At 35.9% G+C, this 21,411-nt stretch overlaps 1 protein-coding gene across 1 annotated transcript; it reads right to left on the reverse strand.

The window, feature by feature from the left end:
- Positions 1 to 3,134: 3,134 nt before the first annotated feature.
- Positions 3,135 to 4,420, reverse strand: LOC104240905 (uncharacterized). The gene is made up of 2 exons (XM_009795810.2): positions 3,845 to 4,420; positions 3,135 to 3,251 (listed from the first exon to the last, which is right to left on the reverse strand). Exon 1 carries the CDS (start codon positions 4,324 to 4,326, stop codon positions 3,847 to 3,849), a length of 480 nt encoding a protein of 159 aa, XP_009794112.1. The 5' UTR covers positions 4,327 to 4,420; the 3' UTR covers positions 3,135 to 3,251; positions 3,845 to 3,846.
- Between the last annotated feature and the right edge of the window lie 16,991 nt (positions 4,421 to 21,411).

Genomic DNA, 21,411 nt, shown 5'->3' on the forward strand with positions numbered 1-21,411 from the left:
ACTCTTCGGGGGCAACGAAAGTTCGAGGAGCGAGGAAATATTCTTCATCACCCTCGGGGGTCTGTATGATTCCAGACTCATCCGAGGTAGAGTGTATAGGATTCGACACCTCCTAGTAAAGCGCGAGCATTTCTTTTGCCGCACGATGTTCTCCATATACGGTTGTTATATCATCCTTTGTTGGAAACTTCATCATCTGGTGTAGAGTTGATGGTACTGCCCTCATGTTGTGTATCCACGGCCTGCCAAGCAATACATTGTACCTCATATCACCACCGCTGACGTGGAACCTAGTGTTCTGAACTGTACCAGATATGTCAACCGAGAGGGCGATCTCCCCTTTCGTTACTTCGCCGGCCATGTTGAAGCCGTGGAGGACCCGGGGGGTGGGTACGATCTGATCGAGCAACCCAAAATGTTCTACTACCTTTGACCTGATTATATTGGCCGAGCTGTCTGGATCCACGAGCACTCGTTTAATTCGAATGTTACTTAAAAGAAATGAAATTACCAGTGCGTCGTTATGTGGTTGCGTCAAGGTCTCGAGATCTTCCTCGCTGAATGCGAGGGTGTTTTCGGTAATGCGGTTTCGGATCGGCCCTTCTATTACAGCGGATATTTTTATCCGTTTGATCACGGGTCCTTGGGGAATGTTGGTCCCCCCGATGATCATATGAACGACATGCTGAGGAGTCTCTCTTTTTGCCCAGGTTGGATTTTTCCGAGCTTCCCGCTGAACCTCTCGACGTGCTCCCTTGTTAATGTGAGGATCAATGTTAACGTATTGGGCGCCGCATGACGTCGTACCCTCTAGGATCGATTCCGGTGTACTCTCAGGGTTTTGTGGTGGCCCACCCATACCTGGAATATTCATACCGCCTTTTTCATAGTTTAGGCTGTTATTTTCAGGTACATTTACCGGTTCAGGCATCTTGACCTAAAATCAAAGATTTTGGACAAGAAAAAGTGTGAAAGGTAACTTGCGTTATGTAGTTAAACCAGCAAGAAAATAATCACTATTATTTTTAGCCACGGTAGGCGCCAAACTGTTTACGGTAAAAATGGTAACAACAATTAAATTTGATGTGGTTCTAAAAATATGTGATCTATTTTTATGCTAGTTGTTAGGCAATGGATACTAAGTGGAAGGTTAGAAGGTAAGATTATAGCTTAAGAACGATGTGGTAATCGAACCGAACAGCTGGAGGTCGGGGCCTCGAGCTTGCTTATTCGGGACCTCGGGGTCCAGTTGAGTGACCGGCTTGGAGCGATCGAGGGAGGAATAACAGTTATGATAGCTACGGCGGCGGCTCTTTATGATCAATGATAAGCAATGCATGAAGAACAATAAATAGAACACTATAAATATAAGCAATAAATGGGAGTAATGAGAGCAAGAGAGAATTTTTTTTTCTGTATTTAGTATTGAGCATTAAGTTCCTACAAAATGACAAGGATCCCCTTTATATATGAGGGAGAATCTCAACATAGTACAAATGCATTCATTGCAAAGTAAGGTAGCTGGCACAACAACCTAGTAATTTGGTGCAGCCTGGTACTGTTCTTGCAGGTGACGCCAGTCTGGACCACATGTCTAGGGAACTTCCCGCTTACCCTCGATAACCACTGACTCGTGCTGCGTCGAGGTCGAGTGCGAAGAGCCTTCGAGGTCAAAACCTCGAGCTGCACCCCCGGATCTTCGGGGCCTTTTTAAGGCTAAGGGAGAGACGCAATGATCGCTAAATCGTGCCTTCCGATTTCACCCGTATACAAATCTAAAGTGCTATAATAAAAAGTGAACTCCCCGCTTCAATTTATCAAAATTTATTTGATATTTTTTCTGGAAAAGTTTAGTCAGAGAAACATATAGTCAAACGGCAATGATTAGTAATTTAGTATCGCAGCTAATAAAAAGAAGATTATTGCGTATAGTTAAAAACATCTTAATCAGCTTCTAAAATCGTTGTTAAAAATGTTGTCCTTCTGGAATCTTCTTCATATTCCAGGTAAACGCCATCATTTGCTTATCTTGTCATTGAAATAAAAGAACAAAAAAAACACTTATAAGTATAGTTAGACATTACGCGTTGTATCAGTCGAAATTCAAGTGGAATGTGAGGTTAAACAAAATAGTAGGAAGATAATTAACGACTAACTCCATAACAGTAGAGGTGGTTTTTTTTTTCTTTAATTATAATGTCCATGTCAGCTTGTGCATACCTCAATTAGTTCTGCGGGTGTCAATACGATATGAGATGGATGCAACAAATGAGCATCAAAAAGCAGCTTTTAGAGACTTCTTATCAACTAAGAGATTTGTTGTATTTGAATCATATATGCTTTGTTACGATTAGTGGCGGCAAACGGGTAGGTTGAGTCGAATATGGACGGTTAACAACGAGTAATGTAAAAACCGGATAAATTATCTGATCCGACCCATATTAATACAGATAGAAAATGAGTAAACCGGCGGATATATAATATGGATATCTATATTATCCATAACTTCTTGAATATGATCATATTTGGGAGAATTTCTAATTTTTTAAACTTGAGAAACCCCCAATTTGAGTCTTTGCAAATATAAAAGTTAAATCATTGGTTATCCATTGATTATCTGTTAGTTATCTATTTTTTAAGTGGATAATATGGATCTTATCCATATTTGACTATTTTTAAAAAGTTCATTATCCAACCCATTTTTAGTGGATAATATGAAAGACTAAATGTCTTTTTTGCTCATTTTGCCACCACTAATTACGATCACCCAAATTCCCTAGGTCGAGAAATAATAGCACGAGGAAATGGCCAAATTAAGTGAATTCTCGTAACGAGTTGAATGTTAATTAACTTGTGCCTTTGTAGCTTAAGAAAACAAAGATTCATAACATTACCAAAAATCATAAATCCCATAGAAGAGTAAAGAGTAAAGAGTTTGCATATAAATATGCATGATTCATAAAAATATCCCATTAGACACTCGAAAGTGGAGTAAATATGAGGAATAAAATAAGACAAAATTTGCAATTGAACAATAAATTTCATTTGATTCTTGAAACGAAAATACGACATCAAATAGAAAAATATAATACAAGAGTGAATCATCTTTAATTACAGAGAGAGAGAAAGAGAGCCAGAGAGAACATAAAGTACGTAGAACATTTTCTCCTCCTTTTTCACTGGCTTAATATTTCTGATTGTTTCATTCAACCACTGGACATCACCACCTCTGCCACTGATTCATCTGAAGACTGAAAATTGCAAAAACATGTATCAATCTCTCACGACCACACGATTAAGAAATTAAAAGATCACCAGTAAATAATATTGAAATATATTCAATTTTTTAATTTAAATTATTGACTATTAAATTAAAGAAAATGAATGGCCACCGATATAAAAATGTGGTTTAGTGGACAATAAAATGAGATTAAATCATAGAAGATCATAGTCCAAATTTCGCTAAGAAAAAAAATAAAAAATAAACGTACCTTTCATCATTAAATTTTTGGAGGCTATTTGCTCACAATGTTTAAATCAAATCAAGTAGTGCAATTACAAAATTAATTGCAACTAACTGTATTTGCTCTCAATGTTAAAATATTAGGAGATTTCTTTGACCAATTTCAATTTTGATGGATAAAAAATAAGGAAAATAATACTGTATAGCTGCTCTAAAAATAATAGCAAAACAAATAATATATTTTCTGTACATATATACATACTAAACTTACACAAATTTTATACGCTTTTTTCGGACTAGAAATTAAAAAAAAGGGTAGTTTATGAGATAATCTAGGTGTCCACAAATTAACTGAACAAAATAAAAAGATTTTGTAATTACCGTTATATTTCAGCTCGTTGAGAGGGGCTCCTCCAAAAGCCAGCACCATAAAACTTGTCCCACATTTCCTTCTCCAATTCAAGCGCATCCTTATCAGATTCTAGGTTTCCGCCGCCGACCACCGCAATGGGGCTAGAAATAGGATAACTATGAATTAGCTCAATTTCATCACAGCTACAGTGTCCTTTCGACGGCAAAAGTCCTTTTTTCGTCAACCGATTTCTACGTTTTTTCCTCAAAGCCTTACGACAAAGTCCAGCAGGTACCTTATATACAGCCAAAACCAACAAATTCACAATCCCACAAGGACAGCAACAAGCCACCGCCGCACATTCCGCCGTCGCACCGCCGGCAACCTCCGCTAACCGAGCCTTTCGAACACCGCCGCCGCGTGATGACGAGGAATCTTGGCTAGATAAAAGAGGTTGTCTTTTGTCTAATGATAATAATGGTGGTGAACGTATAATAATTGGTCTCGTCATATCATGCACTAAAATTGTTGAAGAAGAAGAGATTTTAATTTTCTCAATTTTTTGTACAACTTTTTGAGTTGTTACGAATTGAGATGATTTCAAAAGGCAGAGGTATCGGAGGGGGAAAGAAGTTTTTTTTGGGGGAAATATGCCCCCTCTCCGAAATGATTGGAGATTTTTTTTACTAAAGAGATGGGAATATAATGAGTATATTTTTTTGGAGATTGGTGAATTTTGGGTTATAAAAAGGTTTATTGGTGCCTATCTGTTTTGCTATTTGTTTTTCTTTGGTTTTGAGTGATCCAAGAAAATATACTAATGGTTTAGGGTAAATGCTGAAAATGGTGTTTGAGGTGTGATAATATAGTGGATGGGAGAAAAAGAAGGTTTGTCCTATAGGGGTCCGAGGAAGTAGGGATGAGTTTTAAAGAATCTACTAAGGGGTACTTTTTGGCTTAAATTTAAGGGGGAATAACTTTTTTTTATATGAATAGCGACTAATAATTAAACCTGCTTTGAAAATATTTTTATTGTAAGGGGTCTATTGAAAACAATTTTTCTATCTCAAACGAGTTAGGACTAAGGTTTGTGTATACTCTATCCAGTTATATCACGACTGAATATGTTTTGTTGAACAAGCGACTAATTTGTAGGAAGTACGTAAGTTTTATTGCGAGTGGGAATTTAGGTTATATAAGGGGACAAGGATACGGTGAGGCAGTTAAATAGAGTCATAGAGGTAGGACAAGATAAGGGTATATTTTGAGATTATACACGGGACATGAGATCGTGAACTTGGATTTGGGTTTACCTTTTTTTTTTTTTCTTTCTTTTTTCTTTTTTCTTTCGGTTGTTGTTGTTGGTATATTTAGATTTTGGCTAACTTTGTGTTAGTGCCCTCCCGCTCTCCTCTTTCTGTCTCTCAAAAGTTTGAGGGTTAGACATGAATCAAGAATGGAAAATAGTTATTCGCGCACAATGCTTAGATCAAATCAAGTAATTCAATTATTAAATAAAATATATAGCATCATTTAATTATGGTTAAAAGAAAAAAAATTATGCATAGCAAATGTTTTGTATTTATTTGTTTGATGTAAATAGCAGGTGTAGATAATTTTTTTGGTTAAAAATATTAGTAATAAATTATAGAGTTGGCTTGGACGAATGCCTACTATTTATAGTTAGAAGGAGAGCTTAATTTTTTAAAATAAAGTTGAAGGGGGAATTAATTATCACCTTATAATTTCATAAAAATGAAAAGTAAAATGCTGAATGATAATATAGTTTATAATGATATGGGCATAATTCTATATATCTCAAAGTTTGAGCATCACTGGAAAATATTAACCGAGATGAGTTTTTTTTTCCCAAGGAAGATGAGTTTTCTATTTCATGCAAAAAAATGAATGGGACATTGTTTCCTTACTTCAAAATATTAGAGGAGTTAAATAGAATTTATACTTGTTTTAAGAAGAATTTTACAATTTAATTTTGTAAACAAGATTAGATAATGGATCAGAAAAGTTGTTGCCGTCTTAATAATAGTGAAGAATGATTAATTTCTGTTAGTTGAGGTCAACTGAAGAATAATGTGGACCAGTGAAGAACCAGAAAAAGAGATTGAGAGATTAGAAAAGTTCTGTAATACTATAAATGTTTGCCAACGAAAAAAAGGAAAAGGTAAAACTTATTCCTAATGATGATGATGATGCTAGTTTATGATTTTATCCAAGTGAAAAAAATACTTACATCTTAAATTGTTAATGAATTTTGACCATATATTAGAATAGAGATTGTTAAACTCTAACTGAGAATGTTAAACATTGTGAAATAAGGACATTGTGGTAGGCTCTTGAGTGCTTAAATTGCAAGGAATTTTATACTAGTTTTAAAATGAAATGAATCCAAATGTAGTAGAACTTATAGGCCTTTCGTACAATCGATCCTAAATAATTTAAGATTAGGAATATAATTGATTGGTTGATTAATTTTAAGTAAAACCACATTAAACTCTATGATCTCACCAATAAAAAAGAAAATAAATCATTTGTGTTCGTCCATGTGCAACGTTCACGACAAGATGATTAGGCAAAACTTTTAAATTTTAACCTTGAAGTTTCGTCCGTTGAGCAAGAGGGAACAAAGGATTTGCCCATAGGACAAAAGAGAGACAAAAATTCAAGACCACGCCTTATATGTTACTATATTTCTGCAATTGTTTGCACAATATTCTGTACTGGGACTTCAAATTTTCTAATCCAAATTCTGCTCATTGAGTTAGGCAGTATAAAATAGCTCGAATTTACATAGGTATCCGCTTTTATATGTATTTAAAATATGATCGATTTTTTCAGAATAGTTAGGTCCCATTTGTCCATAAAAAAATTTCAAAAATAAAATAAATAAATAAATAAATAATGTGTTTGTCCGTAAAATTTTGTAAATTTTTGAAAATTTTCCGAAAAATGAGTTTTTTAAAAATCAAAAAGTGATTTTGACGATTTTTTCAAAATTTTTCTTTCCCCACTCACAAAATTGCAACATTTTTTCAACTAAAATGTACGTTCATACATAATTTCGAATTTCAAATACTATTTTTTAACTCAACTCAAAAATACTGTACTTTTTTACAAAAATTACAATTTTTATATCCAAGCGCCTAATAACTTTAGGCTGAATAAGGCAAACTTCAGACCATCGCTTCTCCTCCTCCTCCTTCTTGGTAACTGTTTGGGCCGTGAAAGGAAGGCAAAAGGGAAAGATACTTCATCCTTGTCTTTAACAAAATATTTAAGAATCTTACGTACTCTTATCTTACGACTTGCATTATCTCTCAACAAAATTCTACAAGACTTATCATTTTCACATAATTATTTGAAGTCTGAAGTTAGGTTTTGGCAATTTAAATTTCAGCTTCGAAGGACTGAATTCTGAGTCTTCAGACCTGAGCCTGATGTTCGATTCCGAGGTAGTTAAAATTTAAATATATTGTAAATTTGAACTATGTTTTAAATAGCAATACTCCAAGTGGCTATTTGTGCACTTGCCCCATAAAAGAGTTGCCATGTATTTGGCCCATTGCCTCCACATATGTTCACATCTTCGAAATGAATTTTTTCGTTCCTATACAGATTTGAAGCTTATATATTAAAATTGTCCTAATTTTGTATAGGGATTTTTTTATTCCTATACACTATTGGAAACTTTATTATCTTAAATGTCCATGTTTAGTTAATCACCCGGCATAAATAAGTTTTATTTACAAAATATATACAATCCACCTTAAAAGGCTCCCAATCCATTATCTATTTTTATCCATAAAGTTTACTGTTAGCTCCAATTGGTAATAGGCCAAATATTACCATTTACTTTGAAAGTAAGTATGCACTAACTAAATGTTTAAATCTGAATCATATGTATTTTAACAATTAAAAATTATCCTTTTATATGCAATTGGTGACATAGTTGATTAAGTAATTCATTAAGTATATCGTAATTGAAAACAAGATTTGAAGACGGTATTGAGCTGTTTAACATTAACTTTAGCCTAATATTGAACAGCTTAAATAAACGACAACCTTCATGAAAAATCCAATTAGGTTATGTAATGCTTAAGTTGAGATCAGAAGCCTTTCTTGAAGATATTCACAGTTGTCTAAAGAAATTTTCACCATTCAATGTTAGGATCAGAAGAAGAAATGTATGATTTCAAGGCAAGAAGAGCAGATTCATCATGCTAATATTGGGAAATGTAATTGTAGTCCATTATTCTAGGGACACATTTTGCACTCGGTAGATATGAACTGGAAATACCGGTTTTCTATAAGGAAAAAAAAAAAAACCAAAAAAAAAAAACAAATTCCTGGAATTAGTTTTGAACACGTCTGCTTAAGCGAAATAAAATAGAAATAATCGATACAGATTTGGTGAATTCAATCATCACGTAATAGTTAAGTACCATAAATACAAATTTTATACAAAAGTTATACAATATGTCTTTTATATTTTGTATCTGATTTATATATAGGAAAAATAAATTTCATACAACTAATTATATATTATACAATTTATCTACAACTTATCTACAATTTTCATATATTATTTCTACTTAATTATATACAACTACAACATCGTACAATGTAACGACCCGACCGGTCATTTTGAGCTCTAGCGCGTCGTTCAACAGTTTGAGGCCATAAGCAGCTTCACTTCAGGTATTATGACTTATACGCATGGTCGGAATTGAATTCCGGGAAGTTCAGAGTTGATTTGGAAAGAGAATTCTCATTCCGGAAGCTTTAAGTTGAAAAAATTGACTAAGATTGGATTTTTGAGTAAACGATCTCGGAATCGGGATTCGAAGGTTCCAGCAGGTTCGTATGATGATTTCGGACTTGGGCGTATGTCCAGATCGGGTTTTGGAAGACCCGAAAATGTTTCGGCACCTATTGTGGAAGTTAGCATTTTTGAAAGAATTTCATAAGTTTGGGTTGAAGTGCATTTCAGTATTATCAATGTATGTTTGGGATTCCGAGTGTAGGAAGAGCTCTGTATGGTAAGTCTGGTGTTGGGAGCACGATCAGAAGTGAATTCAGAGGTCCGTGGGTCATTTTGGAGTCATTTGGCTAAAAATAGAAATTTGAAAGTTTTTGAGGAGTTTGACCGAAAGTGGACCTTTTGATATCGGGGTTGGAATCCAATTTCGGAAGTTGGAGTAGGTCTGTAATATGGAATGTGACTTGTGTGCAAAATTTGAGATCAATCGGATGTGATTTGATAGGTTTCGACATCGAATGTAGAAGTTTGAAGTTCTAAAGTTCATTAAACTTGAATTGGGGTGTGATTCATGATTTCAATGTTGTTTGATGTGATTTGAGGCCTAGAGCAGGTCCATGTTATGTTATGTGACTGGTTTGTGTGATTGGACGGGGACCGAGAGCCTCGGGTGTATTTCGGGGTGGTTTTGGATCATTTCGGGTTGTTTTGCAATAGCTGTTGCTGGTGTTTGGTGTTGTTCTTCACGTTCGCGAGGATCCTCACATGTTCGCGAAGAAGGATAGGGACTTTGTTCTTCGCGTTCGCGAAGAGATCCTCGCGTTCGCGAAGAAGGAAATCTCTGTTGCATAGGTCTGACTTCAGAGGCTCATATCTTGCCATCTATAAGGAATTTGGAGATGATCCAAAAATAAAAGTTGTAGTTCTTTGTGTCTAGTTTTCAAAAAAGTAAACCATTAGTATTTGGATTTGTGTACTAAAAGTTATGGCTGGTAAATTACAGGCTGTCCGGGAAGATGAAGAAGAAATTTGTGTTGCATAGGGCTGACTTTGGCAGCTTATATCTCAAAATCTATAAGAAATTGGGAGATGAACAAAACATAAAAGTTGTAGATCTTAGTGTCTAGTTTTCAAAACATTAAACCATTTGTCATTTGGAGTTTTGTACAAAAATTTATGGTTATTACACTAGAGGTTGTGTGAGAAGAGTTTGGAAAATTATTTTTGGGAATTTTCTTCTTCGCGAATGTGATGGGGGTCTCGCGAACACGAAGAAGAGTCATCTGGGCAGTGTATAAGTGTGAAGAAATGGGTTTGGCTCATTTCATATTATTTCCTCCATGGGAGCTGACCTAGGAGCAATTTTGGAGCTCCATTTTCATCATCCATGTCAAGGTAAGTGATTTCCACTTATTGCAAGTTAATTACTTGGATTATATCTAGATCTTAACATGGAAAATCATGTAAATTACTAGAAATTTTGTGATTTTGAAGAAAACCTAAGAAATTTGTATTCTTGAATTTTGACCACGATTTTGGACATGAAATTGAGAGCCAATTATATATTTGAGTTCGTGAGGTTGTGGGTAAACTTTATCTTCGAAAATTTTTGGAATTTGGGCACATGGTCCCGAGGGAAATTTTGTTAATTTTCAAGCGGAGTTGGAATTTTATATAAATTGAATTGTTATAAGTATTAGGGTGTATTTTCATTGGTTTGCCCATTATTTGGCTAGTTTTGGAGCGTTGGGGCATTGGTTTGAGTTGTCGGAAGGGGCTTGGAAGCCGGTTATTGGACTTCGGAGCGAGGTAACTCTCCTTTCTAACCTTGTAAAAGAGAATTATCCCCATAGGTGAAATAATTGGTTATGTGCTCCTATTTGTGGGGCTACGTACGCACGAGGTGACGAGAGTAGGTGCGTAACTACTATTATGTTTAAGTTCGGGTAGTCTAGGACCCAAAAGCATGCTATACCTGAAATATTTGTAATCTTATTAATAACTGAAATTGCCTAAATCATATCGAATTAGTAAAAGAATTTCTAAAAAGGGTTAAACCTCATTTTCTTAAATCGTTAAAAGAGAATTGACTTTTCCTTGGATAAATGTTTCTTGATGAATTCTTAATTGACTGTTTGATCGTGTGTATCTATGAGTACCTATGTCACACGTATGATTCGCGAGCGGGGTAACTCTATTATTTATATTTGACCGCGTCGCACGTATGATTCACGAGCGGGGTAATAGATGCATCTATGGTTCGCGCCATTCGACCCTCTGGCAGTGCACAGTTTAAATATTTGTTGGATCGGGTCGTACGACCTCGGCATGATTTGCGCATGCTTGTAATGCTTGCTTGAGATTTACAAATTGATATTGCCTCCCTGGTCTTAGATAAATTGATAAATAATGGAATATGAATTTGGAGACTTCTAAATATAAAAAGGAATGTTTACTTCTTTCTTGACTTACTTGAGTTTACTGCCATTTTTAATTAATCCATGATTATTCGCATTATTAATATATTATTATTGGACCACTAGTAAGTGTCGAAGTCGACCTCTCGTCTCTACTTCTTCGAGGTTAGACGGGATACTTACTGGGTACACGTTGTTTTGTACTCATACTACACTTGCTGTGCATTTTTGTTGCACAAACACATGTATGTCTAGTTGCCTAGTTGGGCGCAGCGGCATGGTTGATACGGAGACTTAGGTGAGCTGCACCTCTCGAGACGACCCGCAACCAGCAGAGTCTCCTTCAGAGTATTGTATTTTATTTTTTTCTGTCCAATTTGTATTCCGCACAGTTGTTGTATTACATTATTTCCTAGAAACTGCTCATGCACTTGTGACACCGGGTTATGGGATGATTATGGTATATTCTGTATTAACTTCTAAACATTCTTTTATTTATTTTGTAAATATTATCTTTTACTAGCCAAATTGAAGAAAAATTATAGTTTTCACAATTATTTAAACGAGAATTTAATTAAGTATTTATGGTTGGCTTGCCAGACAACGGTGTCCGGCGCCATCACGACCCTTAGTGGATTTTGGGTCGTGACAACATGGTATTAGAGCACTAGGTTCACTTAGGTCTCACGAGTCATGAGCAAGTCTAGTAGAGTCTTGCGGATCGTTACGGAGACGTCTGTACTTATCTTCGAGAGGCTACAAGGATGTTAGGAGCACTTCCCTTATTGACTCCTCATCATGCGGTTGATTCCTTTGAGGCTTATGCCTTTTTTTTATTTCCTACTCAATCTTATGCGACGTGAAGTGTTTTCTATATCGATCGAGAATTGAGAAATTTTAATGGTACTACAGATATGATACATGATGTTCCTCCCTGCATGTTTGATTAGGCTATTGTCGTTGCCTTGTGGAAGGTCGTTCTATCGTTTCTACTCAGTATCAGTATTACCTAAGGTTTGAGATTTGGCATTAATTGTTATGACGATTCGTGCGTTGCTATCGCACAATATTGGTGTAAAGGTAGGATGCTTGTCTATGCGTTGAAGAAGTGAATGACTTGGAAGGATGTTTACTCAATGCAAGATTCAGAGATTCAGAATTTTATTTCCAGCGGAGGAGAGGCAATCGGGCTATGAATGTTCAAGTTTGGTTTGATGGATTGACAAGACTTGGTATTTTCGAGCGTGGTGGAATTTTCATCTGTGATATGGTGTCATTGTCCTTGTTGAATACATTAAGTTCGCTGGTGTTATGGTTTTCTTCAATTCGCCTTTGGGGCAGAGTAGCATATGGGTTCTGTGGTAGGATGACTACACTCGTTGAGAAAAGTTTAGAGTGATTTGGGATTCATGGTGGACAGTGACTAGGTCTATGAGCTTAATTTGAAATATTGGCTAGCATAACGGCAAGAGATTTGATATGACGGAAATGAGCTACTTGATATGAAGAAGGATACAACATAACTTTGAATTGAAAAATATTGTCGCACATTTAGTTGATATCCACGAGGAGTGAATGGACTTGTGCAGCCGGTGAATGAACATAGGCTCAAGTGGGTTTTCTCCTATGAGCAGGTCAGCGGTCGCGTGGTTGGTGAAGCTCATGCGAAGGATTTTACTAGCTATCCGGTAAGAGGTCTAATATATGAATGTTGCTAGAAATTCAGAGTGTTCATGAAATGCTAATAGAAGGATTTCGAGGAATTTGGCGGTTTAATTATGCAAGGTCATGTCAATAAGAGATAAAGAATCTTGGTGGGTTCCAAAGTTGTGTAATAGTGGCTTCAAGCTAAGTGGGAGAGTCCCACCGCCTATGGTTGGATTGCTTGGTCGCCTATTTGTGAGATTTCTAGTTATCAGCATATTGATGGGTTACTGCGACTAAGGAAAGAGAACATCAGAGGTAATTTGAGCAAAGGAATTGAAGAATGTGTTCTATAATTGGCATCATCGATTCATGTTCAAGCTTAGGAAATACTCAGGAATTATGCTTCGCGTGGAAGTAAGTTGCAAGGAAGGTTATTCGGCCGAATGCTTCTTTGAGAGGGTGGTCATGTGCTAGCGGAGCCTTGCAGTTGATTATATTCGGGACCAAGTTAGAGTGGGTAACTCTCAATAACGGTCCTAGTGGGTTCAAAGGTTAAGGTGTGGTGCCTAAGGGTTTCGAGTCCATAGTATGGTTGACTACTGAGCATTTGCAGCAGATTATGATAAGGAGCTTGGAGTGTTCTGTTTTATCTTCGGTCTGCGGTATAAATTGAGAGGAATGGGAAAAAATGACTTCGGATTCATAGAGAAATTATCATAATGGGTGTACCATTTGAGGATGCGAATATGCGCATAAGGAGGGCATGAGATGGTTCGTGGGAATTGAGACAACGTGGTCTCATGAAATAAGGTCACTCAGGATGAGTGCGGATTTGTGTTCGTGATGTTTTGAATGGGGCTACTAATATTCCTAAGTCAAGCCCAGAGTAAATTGGAAGAAGTAAAATCAGTCAACAATGGTTGAATTAGTATAATGGTGGCAATGATTAGTTCCTTCAGCGTGTTAAGTTATACACATGATTACAGTAATACGTGCGAGGTTTGACGGTCACCGTAATTGATTTTATTTGGAGGATTTCGAGTATTATGTCCTATTATGGCAAATGGATCCCGGAAGTGTTATGGTGGTTTAGATCACTACTTGAGGTTCGTATTTTCTACGAATATGAGAATTTAGTCACGGGTTGTAATGGTTCCCTTGAAATGAGTTAAGTAAAAGGCTTCTATATGATGAAATGTTTACCCTATTAGTGGTTTAGGAGTTATAATGAAATTCTTGTACTCTTGCGCATTGTCATAATTAAGTGTCGTGAGTAGCGTGAGATTTGGAAGTTTAGAATCAAGGTTGCGGTTCGGTGTTGACAAAGAGGTCACGGGCTCGGATGAGCAGGAATTTTTTTAGATGTTTAGAGTAAGCTGGTAATATCTTCAACGTCACCTGAGATCAGTGTCATGAGTAAGGGGTTTTGTGTATTGACTTGCGGATCATTGATTCGCTTTGCAACATTTGTATGGCCGGTGGTATGGATGTGCATACTTGTTACCTGGTGCAGTAGGCCATGGGAGCATATCCTACGGAAAGATTGTATAAGTATGACGTGTAGTCACTTAATTGATTGAGGATTTAAACCAAGTATGGAGATTGTGGTACTATCGATAATTGAGAATTTTTGCCTGAAGGGCACTCGGTTCATTTGGTTGTGGAATGTGGAATGTGGAAGGTTGTTCTTGTGTATTATGGGAAAATGGGGGTTATTATGGACCCAGGAAAGATTATTGGCCTAGTTTGGTACGATCAGAAACGGCTTGAGGTCTATAAATGGATTTAAATATGAATATGGGCTCTATATCAGGCCGGATGTGTTCATTTCAGCATAACACTCCTTATGGAGGAGTATTTGGACGTTGGGTGTTATTTCATCATCGGCTATTTTAGGTAATGCTATATTGTGTCGTGTGAGTTGCGAAATGGCTTGATAAATTTCTTGTGTGTTGAGGTTCCGCGTAGTGATGGTGTTATGTGAGCAGGATGGCTCTTGAGATTCAGATCATATATCGCACTTCAGTTGTGCTTGGGTTTTGTAGCTTATGGCTCTATTTGTCTCCCGATGGATGGTATTATGCACTTAGCGTGCTTGTGGCCGATATTCGGTATTTTGTAGTAATGAGCGATTTTTCTCGGTGTGTATCTTCTTATGTGAATTTTATGTGTGGATCGGGTGGCACGCCGCCTCGGGTATGTTGTTTGGATCGGGTTGCACGTCGCGACAGTGTGATGTTGAGTACTATTCTCTATATCTATTCTTGTGTGTTTTGTTTCCCATTTTCTGAGGAAAGTTCATATTAGTTGCGTGAGTTAAGTAGTCCCTTCCAGAGTTTGTTTTCCTTATGTATCACGTTCGATCTTGTGGCCTATTGGCATTGTGGCATCATATGGGACTTTTGATCATTACCAGAGTGGCTTATTGTTTGAGCAGTTCGTACTGGGTGAGACAAGATTATTGGATCTAGGATCAATGCAGTTGGATTATATGAAGTATATTAAAGAGCAAGGATCATTTTTTGTTTCAAAATGAGGTAATGGTTCTTGTCAGAAGTATAGACTCAATGATTTGTTGACTCGACAGTTGGTTATGAATTTCTACACATCTCTCTCCGTTGTGGCAGTATTGCGAGAGTTGGAACAAGACTTATATATATATATATATATATATATATATATCATGAGGTGCATTGTGAGCATCAGATTTGGGGAATGTCAGTTATTATGATCAAGGAATGTTATTATGGTCCTATGAATGATGTGGTGCATAGTGAGAATTCAGCAAAGGCATGCAGTCATGTTCTGGTATCTCGTGTAGTGATTGATACGGTGTTCATATATTGGAAGAAGCCCTGGCAAAGAATTCCGGATGTTGGAATGGGCTCTAATCTTATTTGCTTGAATAAAAGGGAATATCTTCAGAATTGATCGAGCTAATGTGCTCAACTTGGTTGTAGTAGCACGGGTAGGTGCACGATGTGTTAAACAATGATTTCGGACAACTCCAACGCAGTTCTTAGCACGTTCTAGCGCGTAGTTTAGCAGTTTGAGGCCATAAGCAACTTCACCTCAGGTATTATGACTTGTACGCATGGTCGGAATTGAATTTTGGGAAGTTCGAAGTTGATTTGGAAAGAGAATTCTCATTTCGGAAGCTTTAAGTTGAAAGAATTAACTAAGATTGGATTTTTGAGTAAACGACCTCGGAATCAGGATTCTAAGATTCCAGCAGGTTCGTATGATGATTTCGAACTTGGGCGTATGTCCGGATCGAGTTTTTGAAGACCCGGGAATGTTTCGGCCCCTATTGTGGAAGTTAGCATTTTTGGATGAATTTCATAAGTTTGGGTTGAAGTGCATTTCAGTGTTATCAATGTCTGTTTGGGATTTCGAGTCTGGGAATAGCTTCGTATGGTGATTCTGGTGTTGGAAGCGCGATCGGAAGTGAATTCGGAGGCCCGTGGGTCATTTGGCTAAAGATAGAAATTTGAAAGTTTTTGAGGAGTTTGACCGGAAGTGGACTTTTTGATATCGGGGTCGGAATACAATTTCGGAAGTTGGAGTAGGTCCGTAATATGGAATGTGACTTGTGTGCAAAATTTGAGATCAATTGGATGTGATTTGATAGGTTTCGGCATCGAATGTAGAAGTTTGAAGTTCTGAAGTTAATTAAACTTGAATTGGGGTGCGATTAATGATTTCAATGTTGTTTTATGTGATTTGAGGCCTTGAGCAAGTCCATGTTATGTTATGGGACTGGTTTGTGTTATTGGACGAGTCCCCAGGGGCCTCGAGTGTGTTTCGGATCATTTCGGGCTATTTTGCAATAGCTGTTGCTGGTGTCTGGTATTGTTCTTCGCGTTTGCGAAGAAGGATAGGGACTCTGTTCTTCGAGTTCGCGAAGAAGGAAATCTGTGTTGCACAGGTCTGATTTCGGAGGCTCATATCTCGCAATCTATAAGGAATTTGGAGATGATCCAAAAATAAAAGTTGGCCCTTTGTGTCTAGTTTTCAGAAAAGTAAACCATTTAGCATTTGGATTTGTGTACCAAAAGTTATGGCTAGTACACTACAGGCTGTACCAAAAGAAGTTTGTGTTGCACAGGGCTGATTTTGGAAGCTTATATCGCAAAATCTATAAGGAATGGGGAGATGACCAAAACATAAAAGTTGTAGATCTTGGTGTCTAGTTTTCAAAACATTAAAACATTTGTCATTTCGAGTTTTGTACAAAATGTTATGGCCATTATACTATAGGCTGTGTGAGAAGAGTTTGAAAAATAGTTTTTGGGAATTTTCTTCTTCGCGAACGCGATGGGGGTCTCGCGAACGCGAAAAAAGAGTCATCTGAGCAGTGTATAAGTGTGAAGAAATGAGTTTGGCTCATTTCATCTCATTTCCTCCATGGCAGCCGACCTAGGAGTGATTTTGGAGCTCCATTTTCATCATCCATGTCAAGGTAAGTGATTTCCACTTATTGCAAGTTAATTACTTGGATTATATCTAGATCTTAACATGGAAAATCATGTAAATTAGTAGAAATTTTGGGATTTTGAAGAAAACCAAGGAAATTTGTATTTTTGGATTTTGACTACGATTTTGGACATGAAATGAGAGCCAATTATATATTAGTGTTCGTGAAGTTGTGGGTAAACTTTATCTTCGAAAAATTTCGAAATCTGGGCACGTGGGCCCGTGGGCGATTTTGTCAACTTTTCGAGCGGAGTTGGAATTTTATATAAATTGAATTGTTATGAGTATTAGGGTGTATTTTCATTGGTTTGCCCATTATTTGGCTAGCTTTGGAGCTTTGGGGCATCGGTTTGAGTTTTCGGAAGGGGCTTGGAAGCTGGTTATTGGACTTCAGAGCGAGGTAAGTCTCCTTTCTAACCTTGTAAGAGGGAATTGTAAATGTGCTCCTATTTGTGGGGCTATGTGCTCCTATTTGTGGGGCTATGTACGCACGAGATGACGAGAGTCCGTGCGTAGCTACTATTATGTTTATGTCCGGGTAGTCTAGGACCCAAAAGCATGCTATACCTGAAATATTTGTAATCTTATTAACAACTAAAATTGCCTAAATCATATCGAATTAGTAAAAGAATTTCTAAAAAGGGTTAAACCTCATTTTCTTAAATCGTTAAAAGAGATTGACTTTTCCTTGGATAAATGTTTTTTGATGAATTCTTAATTGACTGTTTGAATGTATGTATCTATGAGTACATGCGTCGCACGTATGATTCGCGAGCGGGGTAAAACTATTATTTATATTTGAACGCGTCGCACATATGATTAATGAGCGGGGTAATAGGTGCATCTATGATTCGCGCCATTCGACCCTCTGGCAGTGCATAATTTAAATATTTGTTGGATCTGGCCGTACGACCTCGACACGATTTGCGCATGCTCGTAATGCTTGCTTGAGATTTACAAATTGATATTGCCTCCCTGGTTTGAGATAAATTGATAAATAATGGATTATGAATTTGGAGACTTCTAAATATAAAAAGGAATGTTTACTTGTTTCTTGACTTACTTGAGTTTACTGCCGTTTTTAATAAATCCATGATTATTCGCATTATTAATATATTATTATTGGACCACAAGTAAGTGTCAAAGTTGACCTCTCGTCTCTACTTCTTCATGGTTAGACAAGATACTTACTGGGTACACGTTGTTTTTGTACTCATACTACACTTGCCGCATTTTTGTTGCACATGCACATGTATGTCTAGTGGCCTAGTTGGGCGCAACGGCATGGTTGATACGGAGACTTAGGTGAGCTGCACCTCTCGAGACGACCCGCAACCAGCAGAGTCTCCTTCAAAGTATTGTACTGTATTTTCTTTTCTGTCCAATTTGTATTCCGGACAGTTGTTGTATTACATTATTCCTAAAAACTGCTCATGCACTTTTGACATCGGGTTCTGGGATGATTATGGGGTATTCTGTATTAACTTCTAAATATTCTTTTATTTATTTTGTAAAGATTATCTTTTACTAGCCAAATTGAAGAAAAATCATAGTTTTCACAATTATTTAAACGAGAATTTAATTAAGTATTTATGTTTGGCTTGCCAGACAGCGATGTCCGGCGCCATCACGACCCTTAGTGGATTTTGGGTCGTGACATACAACTTTAATACAAATTTTATACAAAATTTATACAATGTGTCTTTTGTTTATTTTGTATCTGATTTATACATAGTAAAAATAAATTTTATACAACTAATTATATATTATACAATTTATCTATAACTAACTAATTATATATTATACAACTTATCTACAATTTTCGTACAATATTTCTACTCAGTTATATACAACTACAATATCATATAACTTAAATATAATTTTTATACAATATTGTTCAACTTTCATACAATAGTTAAATAAATAAAAGAAAATTATATAAACAACATAATATATATATATATATATATACAACATAATACAATTTTTCTACAATTTCGTAAAAAAGTATAATGTATATCATGTCTTCTTCTTCTTCTTCTTCTTCGAGTTTCAATATGAAATTCAGCCAAAATCAAGTCTAATATTCACCAAAACACCCTAAAAATTGAGATATAAACTCCAAACCATATTCTCAATTGTTTGCAGCAACACCCAATCCAAACAAATAATGGTTTTTGAAAAACCAAATTCGAATTCGAAGCTTCAAAGTTTTTTAATGGTTGTTCTCTTTTTCTTTGCTTTACATTACTGAAATTAGAGATTGAGATATAGATAGTGACGTAGAGAAAATCTCAATTCTTTGCAACAACACCCAATTCAAACAAATAATATTTTTCGAAAACCCAAATTCGAATTAAAGGGAAACAAACGAAACAAAAAGCTAAACTTTTTGTCTGACTTCGAATGTGTAGGTGACTAGCTAGATTGTGCAAAATATTGCAGTGAACTTACAAAACGTTGAACAACTAATAAATATTTTTGTTGACTGATCTTCGAACCATCAGTTAATGAACCATCAGTTTTGTTTAAATTGATTCAAAACTTCAAAGCTTTTTAATGGTTATCAATGGTGGAATTGTTGCTCTCTTGTGCAAAGATACGTGGAGGAGTGGGGTGGGATGTGGCGAGAGAAACATGGGGGGAGTGGAAGATACATTAGAGTGATTTTAGGGCACTAATTATTATTATTACTTTCCTTAAAATGTACATAAATGGTAATTGGATATATAAAATGTAATTATAGTAAAACTTGAGTCGGGATGGTAATATAGTTTCATATAATGTATAGAAATGTAAAAATTCCTTTTATATATTACCCGCCCTAAATAAGGTTTGATTACACTTTATATACAATATTTATTAGTGCCTTAAATTAGGGGATTCAATTATACTCTTTTCTTTTTTTCTCTCCTTTCCTTTTTCCTCTTTCCATTCTTTCCATGAACAATCTATTATTAGTGTCTTAAATTATGAGAGTTGGTTACACCCTTTTGAAATATTGTAGGATCCTGTGATGTTGTAGTCCATTCGGCTAAACAAATGGCGAGTCGCCATGAAAGAGTTTGTCTTGAAACATCTTCTAATAAATCAACTGACATCAAATTCATCGACCAAACTGCTTCTCAACCTGCTTGGGACCAAGGTTTTACTCGAAAGGCAAGAACATCGAGGAAAGAAATATTCAACTAAAGACGATGTTTTTTTAACTTTTAAAAATTGGAGAGAAAGAGGTTCCTAAAATATTTGATACAAATTTGATACATCTATAATAATATATTAATTAAAAATAAATTTTATACAACTTATTTTATAGTATACAACTTATTTATAACTTATCTACAACTTTCATACATCATTTTTAACCAGTTAAATACAACTACAACATCATAAAAATTTTCATACAAATTTTATACAATATGTCTTTTTGTATGTATTTTGTCTATGATTTATATATATTTCGTATGTGGTGTGCTCTTCTTCCTCTTTGAAATTTCAATCAAAACTTCCTCTGTTAATATAATTTTGATACATATCAACAACTTTATGTAAATAGATAGTATTTATAACTTAAAAACAAATTTTATACAATGATTCATACATACTATAACTTAAAAATAGTATTTATAACTTTATCTATTTTTTTAGCGCCAAAAAAAATATAGATAGTATTAATAACTTAAAAACAAATTTCATACAATGATTCATACATTATACAACTGATAACAACACGATAGAGGATTCAAGAATTACTAAAGAAAAATAAGAAAATCAAGAAACGTACGGAAGCTATATTTTGGAAACAAGTCCCTAGGAAAGTAATTCCAATAATCTTAGGAAAAGAAAAACAAAACCTTAACTACCTAGGAAAGCATCAAATATGTCCTAACAAACTAGGAAACAAAATAAGGGACTTTGACTCCTTCTCCTATGTTTTGGCCGCCCCTCCCTAAGCTGACTTGGGCACCAAGTTGGCTCCTTTGTGAGTTTATTTAGGCACCTACTCTTGGACTTGGACATGGACCATGAAATGAGTGTAGCACTTAGCTAAATCCTCTCCATAATTCTTGAGCTCTTCTTCCACCATTAGCGTCTTCTTGATCTCCCATTAAAGCCCAACAACCTTGTCTTGCTTCTCCTTAGCTTGAGACCTTGTGAATGGCTTTCTTGGTGCTTCTAAGGCTTTATCCTTGTCCGTGGAGCTGTGATGACTCAAAAGATCATCACTTATTTTACAAGTAAATTCTGTGTCCCGAGGCCATAACACCTCCTTTTTATC

Source organism: Nicotiana sylvestris, chromosome 12 (genome assembly GCF_000393655.2).
Source record: "Nicotiana sylvestris chromosome 12, ASM39365v2, whole genome shotgun sequence".
In the NCBI taxonomy this organism is placed as follows: domain Eukaryota; kingdom Viridiplantae; phylum Streptophyta; class Magnoliopsida; order Solanales; family Solanaceae; genus Nicotiana; species Nicotiana sylvestris.

Excerpts from the sequence above, each read along its gene's own strand:
- LOC104240905 (XM_009795810.2), bottom strand. The coding sequence starts at position 4,326 with ATGACGAGACCAATTATTATACGTTCACCACCATTATTATCATTAGAC.